The 9,585-nt window shown below is 43.3% G+C and overlaps 1 protein-coding gene across 1 annotated transcript in view; it reads right to left on the bottom strand.

Annotated features, from left to right (window-relative positions):
- The window catches only part of LOC114637669 (NACHT, LRR and PYD domains-containing protein 1a-like), a 36,025-nt gene extending 27,575 nt beyond the window's left edge, over window positions 1-8,450 (bottom strand). Inside the window, exon 1 of the mRNA XM_028785929.1 lies at window positions 8,347-8,450. Coding sequence (XP_028641762.1) covers window positions 8,347-8,386 — 40 coding nt within the window. The 5' untranslated portion in view covers window positions 8,387-8,450. The remainder of the gene's footprint in view (window positions 1-8,346) is intronic.
- Window positions 8,451-9,585: the final 1,135 nt, after the last annotated feature.

A 9,585-nucleotide genomic window follows, 5' to 3' on the forward strand; every position in this document is an offset into this window, starting at 1 on the left:
TGTATTCAACAAGCCTTGTTTCTGGCTATTGTTTGGATCTTTTTGCCTACTCTGAAACTGAAGTTGAAACTCAGTTGCTAATGTAAGAGTAAGGGATACTCAGGAGTAAGAGATACAGTTCTAGAGTGGGTATTTGGGGTCATGGTGACAGGCCCCTTAATAGTTGATCAATATTTTTCTTTTAGGAATAGGCAAGCTGTTGTGGGAAGGGGGTACTCTTTCTTTCCTGCAGGTACCTGTTTGTGTTTGCACGCCCTTTTTGAGGCTGAGTTGTGACAGTTTTCAGTCTTAGACACACAGCCTCTAGAACTATAACTAATATGCATGCTTGAAAAAAATCACTGAACATGCTCTATAATTTATCACTCAGAAGACACAGGCAGAAGAATCATCAGCTCAGGCCCAGCTTTTCCATATGGGGAATTTGAAACCATCCTAGGCTATCAATCTCTCAATCAATCAATCAGTCAATCAGTCAATCAGTCAATCAGTCAGTCATTCTATCAGTAACTCAATCAACCAACCAAAAACAAGAATAAAAAATTTTTTTTTTACTCACTTAGAAGTAGGAATAAAGTAATAACAAGAAGGAGAGGGAGTGAGGGACCTGAGTGGGAGAGGAAAGAGGAACAGGATCAGGTATGGTGCAGGACAGGAGAGAAGCCCAGAGGGCCAGGACAATGAATGAAAATTAGCAGTCTTGAGGGGTGGGAGTTTGGGGAACCCTTTAGAAAGTACCAGAAACCTTGGAAGTTAGGGACTCTTAAGACTCAATGGGATAACCTTAGCCAAAATTTTCAACATTGGGGAGTGGGAACTCAAAGAGTCCACCTCCAGTAGATAGACAGGGCCTCAAGTGGAAGGACTGGGTTACTAACCCACAGTCAAAATTCTGACCCAGAATCATTTCTGCCTAAAAACCTGCAGGGACAAAAATGGAGAAAAGACTGAAGGAAAGGTGGTCCAATGACTAGCTCAACTTGGGATTCATCTCATGGTAGGGCATCAAGGCCTAACACTATTACTGATGCTTTAATGTGATTACAGACAGGAGCCTGGCAGGGATGTCCTCTGAGAGGCCCTACCAGGAGCTGACTGAGACAGACACAGATACTTATATCCAAGCATTGGACTGAAGTTGGGGACTGCTATGGTTGAATTAGGGGAAGGATTGAGGAAGCTGAAGGGGAGGGTGATGCCATAGGATGACCAGCAGTCTCAACTAACGCAGACCCCAGGGAACTCCCAGAGATTGAGCCACCAACCAGGAGCATACATAGGTTGGTCTGAGGCCACTGGCACATATATAGCTGAGGTCTACCTGGTCAGGCCTCTGGGAGATTTGTTAATCTTCAAGAGACTTGAGGCCCCAGGGAAGGGGGAAGTCTGGTGGGGCAGCACCCTCTTGGAGGCAAGGGGAAGGAGGGCTGGGATGAGGAATTGTGAGAAAGGGGACTGGGAGTGGGCAACGACTGGAATGTATATAAATAAAATAATTTAAAAAACTTGGCCAGTCTTTGCTTTCTTCCTGCAATGGAAACCAAACTCAGACAATTGTTTTCAATTTAACTGCTCCACAGTTTGCCATTGTGTACTTTCCTGAGTTTCACTTCTCCTGCCCTATGCTTGCTTCCTCCAACTAGCACATCTGAAGATTCATCTCTCCAGATTTTGACCAGAACTCATCTTAGCATCTTCATTGGCAGAAACTCCAGACAAGACAGACAGGAGGATGACCTATGGATCAGAATCCAAGTTCATTCCTCAACACTGGTCAGTTGCCCAAAGTACAAGGAGCTGCTTGTACTGCCATGGATGAGATGGTGAAGAAAATTTGGCGACAGCACCAAGTGTAGTAGCATCAGTTCACACAATTAGCACTTGAGGGTGTGGCTTTAGGTGGCAACTTTCCTCTGAAATTAGGAACTGTAGATTTGCTCTTATTGTCTTCTGAAGGAGGACTTCTAATATCTCCTGAACGCATCAAGATTGACATTCATGTCTGTGGCCAAGGTCTGCCTAGCTCAGGCCATGTCTCCTCAAAGTGCCAAGAGGGGGCCCAGCTCTTCCCAGAGCACTTTCTCCAAGATCTTCCAGATGAAATGTATCTGTCATTATGCAAACACCCAAATTCTCTTAAGTTCCATCACACTTGAAAGTCATGCTGGGGAAGCAAGATGGCTCAACCTTTAAAGAACTTGGAGCTAAAGCATTTGTGCTAGAATTTGTATCCCAAGACCTCATTTACATGCTAAATTCGCATTGTGGTCCCCTGTAATTTCAGGCCCAGAAAGCTGAGACAGAGGCTTCCCCAGGGTAAGATGGCTAGCCAGTCTTGCTACTTGATAAGCTCTGGGTATAGATGATGGGATATTCTGCCTTCATCAGTAAGAAAGCAATTGAGGAAGACTCCTGACATCAATTTAGTGTATTCACACGTACATGCACAGTGTGACTCTCCACTCATGTATGCCTTCACACATGCAAACAAACAAACAAACAAACAAACATTATATATATATATATACATATGTATATATGTATATATATATCACGCACACATACACATACACACACAAAGAAGAAGAAGAAGCAGAAGAAGAAGAAGAAGAGAAAGAAGAAGAGAAAGAAGAGAAAGAAGAAGAAGAGAAAGAAGAGAAAGAAGAAGAGAAAGAAGAAGAAGAGAAAGAAGAAGAAGAGAAAGAAGAGAAAGAAGAAGAAAGGCCACTAAAATCAAATCTCACATAAAGTGGATGGAAGTGGAAAATATTCTACTTAGTGAGGTATTCATTGCCTCCAGAGACAAATGCCACAAGTTTTCTGTCATATATGTATTCTAGCTTTACATATTTTGATTTGCATGTTTAATTTGTTTTTCTAGTGTTTCTGTAAAGTTCTTGAATTTTCTACTTACATCTTACATTTACATGATTCCCACCTTTCCCTAGTCCCAGTGCACTTCTCCTGAATCCTCTCCTTCCCTCTCTTTTTTCTTTAATGCCTGTCTTGTCTTGTGTTCCTTCCAAAGAAGATGCTGAGATGAGGTGTGTGTCCTGGTCAAAATCTGGAGAGAGGAATCCTCAGATGCACTGGTTAGAAGAAGCAGGAACACAACAGGGGAGGTGAAGCTTAGCAGACTGTACAGTGGCAAACTGTGGAGCGCGTTAACTGAAAAACAGACATTTGAGTTTGGTTTTCACTGCCAGGACAGAAAACAGAGATGGGGTAATACACACAGATTCTGATGAGTCCCATTAGTGCAGAGTAGAACACTTCTCATATGAAAATTGGGTTCAAAGTTGAAGGGGGCATAGGGATTGTGTGTCAAAGGAGAGGCATGAGTGGAGACAGATTAGACCAGATTAAAAATGTATGAAAGTTCCTATGGAAATAAACTAGTTTGACCTTAATCAAAACTATAACCTAAATAAATGTAGGCTATTGAGCAATGAGCTTACATTCCTCAGAAGGCATGAGTTACTGAATTCAAATCCCAGTGCCAAGCATGGAGTACCTGCCAAAGTGTTACTGGTCATGAGGAAGCAGAGACTCCAAACCCAAAGAAGCCTGTTGCTGTTGTTCTTCATAGTCTAAAAGAACTAGAGTTAGATTCTGTTGCTGAAGACACCACATAGTTTTGTTATAGGAATTAAAGGAATCAAGTTGGAACAGTCATGCCATTTCTTCTATGCTGGTAGGTTTCCTAGTACTAGGACATGATGTGAGTCCACTTGTAGAGAAAAGCCATGAACGGAATTAATTCCTGGTGTTGAGCCTGAGTGCTACAGTACTGACCTGCCAGGGAAGTTATGCTCCCTAGTGCAATAGTTGCCTAAAGATTATAGGGTAACCAAAAGTTCTATGATTACTATCGAGGAATTTCTGATTAGAGTTGAATTTCACAGGAGGGAGTTCATACCTGGTACTATAAATGTGTTCTAAAATCCACGGTGCAGAGTTCATGGGCCCTAGGAGAGGACTTATTACTGTTGTTTTGCTAAATAGACATATTGTTAAACTGACTTCTGATTATGTTTATACTCACAGATTAACCTCATCCTTGTCCAAATATGCTTCTCCATGTCGTGTTCAGCAATTAACGTAGAGACTCAGAGTCAAAATTCTGATTAAATGTCTATGGATGGCTTGGTGCTAAGTGGGATGTCTAAGCGAGTTTTCCAAGGCTCTGGGAACACTTCAAGTGAGTTGGCAGAAAGAATGAAATAGCAGGAGCACAGAAAGGAGTGTGGTGAGATGTGCTTTTCTGTACATTACATGACTATTGTACTCATGAACTCAATACAGATAGAGGTGCTTTTGCAAGAGGTACACAAGTGTAAGCCGACAAGATCAGTTAGTATTCTGCCAGGCAGCACTAACTGGTGTGAGAGGTTTAAATAAAACAACAGTGAGTAGCAGACAAATCAACACCAATGATAACATCAACAAAACAAAAGGGCAGAGGACATGAGAGTGGGAGGGCATGTGCTGGAGGGTGTTCTGGGGGAGTTAGGAGTGGATGTAATCAGGCTACAGTGTATAACATATGAAGTTTTCAAACAAATTCATTTAGATCTGCAGAACCAGACACAGCTCTCCACTGTGGTTACTGCACAGTGGCTGCCAGTGATCCTGATCTCCTTCTGAATCTTCTCTACACGGGACTCCCCAAATTACACTTTATCTCATCCAGGTGGTATGTAAACAAATAATCTACCTGAACTCTCTGTCATTACCAACCCCCATACCTTAAGCATGTAATCCTGATAGTCCTGCAGCTGCTACAGAGGGATCAAGACCCCCTGAGTCTTCTCTCTTTGGCACTCACTATATCATAGCACTGTCCCCACTCTAGCCCAGTCATATGGCACAGAGACACAATTTTTAAACTATACATTCTCTGTGTGTTTCCTGACACAGCCATTGGACAACTCTGGTCAACCCATGGCTGTAAGCATCACGTCTACCCTCCAGGCTCACCCTGTGCTCAGGCTCAGCCTGGTGAGTCTCCCTATCCCTGCCCTGAATGCACCTTCTTCAACAACCAGACCCAGCCCAGGTCCTACAAGTAGGATTCCAGCCCAGGCTGGAGAGGTCCATCTGCACTCTTCTTAACTCCAGATCCAGGCTGGGTAATACATCCCATGTGTCAGTACAACTTGGTATGTCCATATCAGACATACAACAACAACAACAACAGAACAAAACCCATGGTCTCATTGCAACAACAAGAAGAAAAGACAACATTTGCTGTTTCCCAATCCACCAGTCCATAGAAACATTCTCCAGTGAGAATTACGAAGGTGAACCAGGACACTGAACTTAGTGGCAATCATAGATGTTAGATTGTTAGGGAGTTTTAGAAGTCAGAGACAAAAAGCTTAATGAACTTGAAGAGAATGAACTCAGGGAGAATAGATGCCCGTGTTACATGCAAGAGAAAAAGAATACAATGCCAAATAAAATAACAATGATTTAAAAACTTTGATTTGAAAACTGAATTCAAATGAGATATAAATATCAAAGGAAACTCAACTAAAATGAAGATCAAATTGAAAAATTCAACAACACAGTTACAAAATTCAAAGAAAGCCTTATAAGTAGGGTGCAACAAGTAGAGGATAGAAAATAAAGCATAGGAATTAGACCACATAAGTAAAATAAATTGGAAAAACTCAAGAGGAACGATTAGGAAATGTGGGGATACCCGGTAATGATAAATCTTCTATTGATAGGCAAAAGTGAATGGGGGGAGGGGACTTCCAGGTCAATGCACATACCAGATCTTCGATAAGATCATATGAATCAAGAAAGACCAACTCACTCATATAGATATAAGAAGCACACTGAATACCAAATAGAAAGGACCAGAAAGGTAACTTCCCATGACAGAGAGTTACAACACTAAATACACAGAGCATAGAGAGGTTACTGAATGCTACAAAATAAAAGAGCCATCACCCCCTCTGATGTTGGAAGATTGGGTCAGTCATCCTGGAAACTCATGGCCTGGTTGAGGCTGAAAAGCTTGGTGAAGAAGTGCATAGGCTCTCCCAGTGAGAAAGGACAGGAAGGAAGCACATCCACAGGGCTTCTGACACATTTTGAACTCTTACAATGATTCAATGAGATGGTGTGAGGCCTAGCATTGTCAATGTCACAGCGTCTAGAAGCATCCAGCACAAATGTCCCTAAGTAGGTTTGTGAGGGATAGGTTAGGTTAACTGAGGTAGGTCTACCCTAATTGTTGCTGTCACTATTCCTAGTGCTAGAATTCTGAACTGAATGAAAAAGACAATTGATCTGAACAGCAGCATTCATCTCTCTGTTTCCCAACTAAACACTCATGACCAGTTGTGTTCAATCATTGATTCTCTGGCCTTTGTGCCCCAATGGACCATTCTTAATCTGTGAGCCTTTCCTGTATAAACTGCTTCTGTCACAATAACATGATAAGCCACTAGTACTCCTGGGTAATAACTTTAATAGATCTCACTGTGTAGCTCAGGCTGGCTGCCAACTGAGGTTTCTTTAGCTCAAGGTGGGTTGGGAAGAATGGACTTTGAAATAAAGATAAGGATTGGGTGTAGGCAGGACTTTCACAGAGCTGCAACAGATGGAGGAAGAAGAAAGTCACTCCTTAGGCACTGATTGTACTAGATTCCAGCCCCATGTCTGTGTCTGTGTGCTGTGAGCTTGAACAAGTTAATCTCTCTCAACTTTGTGCCCTGGAGAGAGATGGCTACATTGATCCTCAAGTAGAGGAGGAGGCCAGGGTATGGTTTGTGTAAGTGGCAATGAATTAAGGGAATTCAGTAGAAGAAACTGGGTGAAGCTGAGGCAGGAGCATATCCTTTCCTCAGGTCAATCTCAATAGATAAGACCTTCTTGGAGATTCAGGACCTTCCTGACCCCCAGGATCTTCAGTGCCCACTCAGATTCTGAGCAGAGCTCTGGATGCCAGTTGGGCTAGGCTCTCTTCTGTCCCTCATGGATTCCAGTACCCCCACCTGTAAATGCAGCCTCAGCACTGCAGAGCCTGGAGGCATGCTGCTGTGTCCTTGCATTTGAGTTCCTTGTCCCTCTTCCCAATACAGGGGCAGGCTCACGTGGGAAGAGCCACATCTGTGTGGAGTCCCACCCACAGTTCTCAGGCTAGTTAATCTTTTCTTCTGTGTCTAGACTTGTTAGATTTCAATCAATTTGACCTTTAAGATCATGGTCTGAGCTCGGTAGTTTCAAGGAGCTGTGTAGTGTAGGGAACTGTGTGTTGAGGGTTTTTCTTTTTTTTCTTTTTCTTGCTTCTCTCTCTCTCTCTCTCTCTCTCTCTCTCTCTCTTCCCCTTCCTCCCTTCCTTCCTTCCTTCCTTCCTTCCTTCCTTCCTTCCTTCCTTCCTTCCTTCCTTCCTTCCTTCCTTCTCCCCTCCCTCCCTTCTTTCCCTCCCTTCCTCCCTCCCTCTTTCTTTCTTTCTTTCTTTCTTTCTTTCTTTCTTTCTTTCTTTCTTTCTTTCTTTCTTTCTTTCTTTCATGGGTCTGAGTAATGAGGAAGAATGTCCTACGGGAAGGAGACAGTGGTTGTGTGTTGGTCAGAGAGGCAGGGGTAGGAAGGAGGCAGCGAGAACTGCTGGGGCCCTTTATGCTTGCCCTCATGGTCACATGGGGCATTCACATGTGCTGCTAGGAAACAGTTCTGCTCTGGGACCATGAAGGTAATATACCTCTCTTGGGTCTAATCTGGTCCTCTGTGTGAATGTCTATGCCTAAGCTCCCCAGTGTGTGTCTCTGAGCTTCTGTCTCACAGGGTGACAAACTATAATAACAGCAGCAATAGCATGGGCTTGTACTTAAAATTATCGAGCATTTGTCGAATATCAGACTGTTTAATATTTGACACAGATTATCATTCAACTGCTACAGCCTAAGGAGACAGCTCTTCATCTTCCCATTTCCCAGATGGATGCATTGAAGATAGGTAGAGTGTGCCTCTGCCAGCTCCAATATGTGGGCTTGTAACATCTTGTCACTAATTGTTCTTTTCAAGAGCTGGATTGACCCCTATGCTAACCTTCTCAGAGACCTCTGCATGCCTGACTCTCCCCACTACAGCTTCAGGATGCTCCTTCCAGGAGGCTTTGAGCACCACATGGGAACCTGAGCATGCACTTCTGTAGAACAAAGTGTTCTCTAGAGTTCAGTTATGGGTTTCTGAAAGCCTTCCTGTTCCAGCCTCTCCTGGGCCTGTGAACTCTTGACATGAGGCTAGCCTGCCCATGGAAACCTTGGCAGGAGGACTCAGTGGTGATGAAGGGGTCATGGAGTGATATGTTGGGGTTCTTGGTGTACTTACCTAGCAAAGAGTCCCTTTTTGGCTTGGGTCTGCGATTCATCCACTTCGATGAAGCATGTGCTGTAAAAATGGTGGTGTATATGACTTCTTCATCTTCATAGCAAGTCATCTTTTTGTCACTTTTCTGCTTGGACAGACATTTTCCCATGGTGATAGAGCTCTCAGATACTGCTTCTCTGAGCAGTTTGTGCTTTTATTCCTTCAAGACTCTCTTCTGTTGTCCAAGCAAGAGACCAGTTGCTTCTTGTCTCTGCCAGATGTTTGTTTCTGAGAATGCGTATTTAATACTGATAGAGGAGACCTGGTAATAAAAGAAAGCAAACAAACCTCTACAGGGTCAGATGGGCCTTGATCAGAACAATTGAAAGACAAAAGCCTCTCCTGAGGAGTGGCTACTGTGTGTCCAGGTACAGGGGCTTGGGCTTCATAGGGCAGAAGAGGGAACTCTGGGACAGGAGTGTTTAATCATGGACATGTTCCTTAATGTTTCACAACTGAATGATTCTTGTGCATTTTCTAGTTACCGTGTTGGACTTCGTGAAGGCAGGTGTGCTTAACTTTATACTGAGTTGGGGTTTCTTAGCTTGTCTAAGGTTCTTAATTAGGTCATTAAGATTATTTATCTCACCTAAGGACACATGAAAAGAATCAGGGGTGTTTTCTCTCACTGATTGTTTTCTGTGGGAGGATGATGATGGAGGTGGGCCTCGGTCCTGTACCTAGGGGTTAAAGGGTGTCTATGTTGTGGGTGGATTTCATGTGCTGTAAAGAGATTTTTAACTTGATCTGCTCTGCTGGTTCAGTCATGTGATTGCTGCCATTTCCTTCTGAAGAAACCTTTGAAACAGGCATTAGACAGGGGGCTGTGAACTGTATAATGAGTTGGAGGATAGGGGACCCAGTAGACCCCCAGCCAGGTCAGCCATTGTCCTAATGTGGACTGAGTATCGCAGTGATTTGATCCAGGAGGACCTTGTGTATAACTTTTAAAAGACAGGTTAAAATGATGTATGAGGATAAGGAGAAATGGTGATATCAAGGGAAGGAGCCCAGTCAGAGCAAACTGAAAGCCCATTCTTAGGAAGACATTATCCACTAGATTTTTTTGGGGGTCTGGTCCTTCATTAAATTTTTGGGTACTGTTAACCCTTTGGGTTTGTTGGGTTTGTTGGTGCATAGCAGTATTGTTCCTGAAGTAAGGCACTAGCCTCCACAGTAGCAGTATGCAGGAGATCTAGC

Source organism: Grammomys surdaster, unplaced genomic scaffold (genome assembly GCF_004785775.1).
Source record: "Grammomys surdaster isolate TR1022 unplaced genomic scaffold, NIH_TR_1.0 125368, whole genome shotgun sequence".
Taxonomy (NCBI): Eukaryota; Metazoa; Chordata; class Mammalia; order Rodentia; family Muridae; genus Grammomys; species Grammomys surdaster.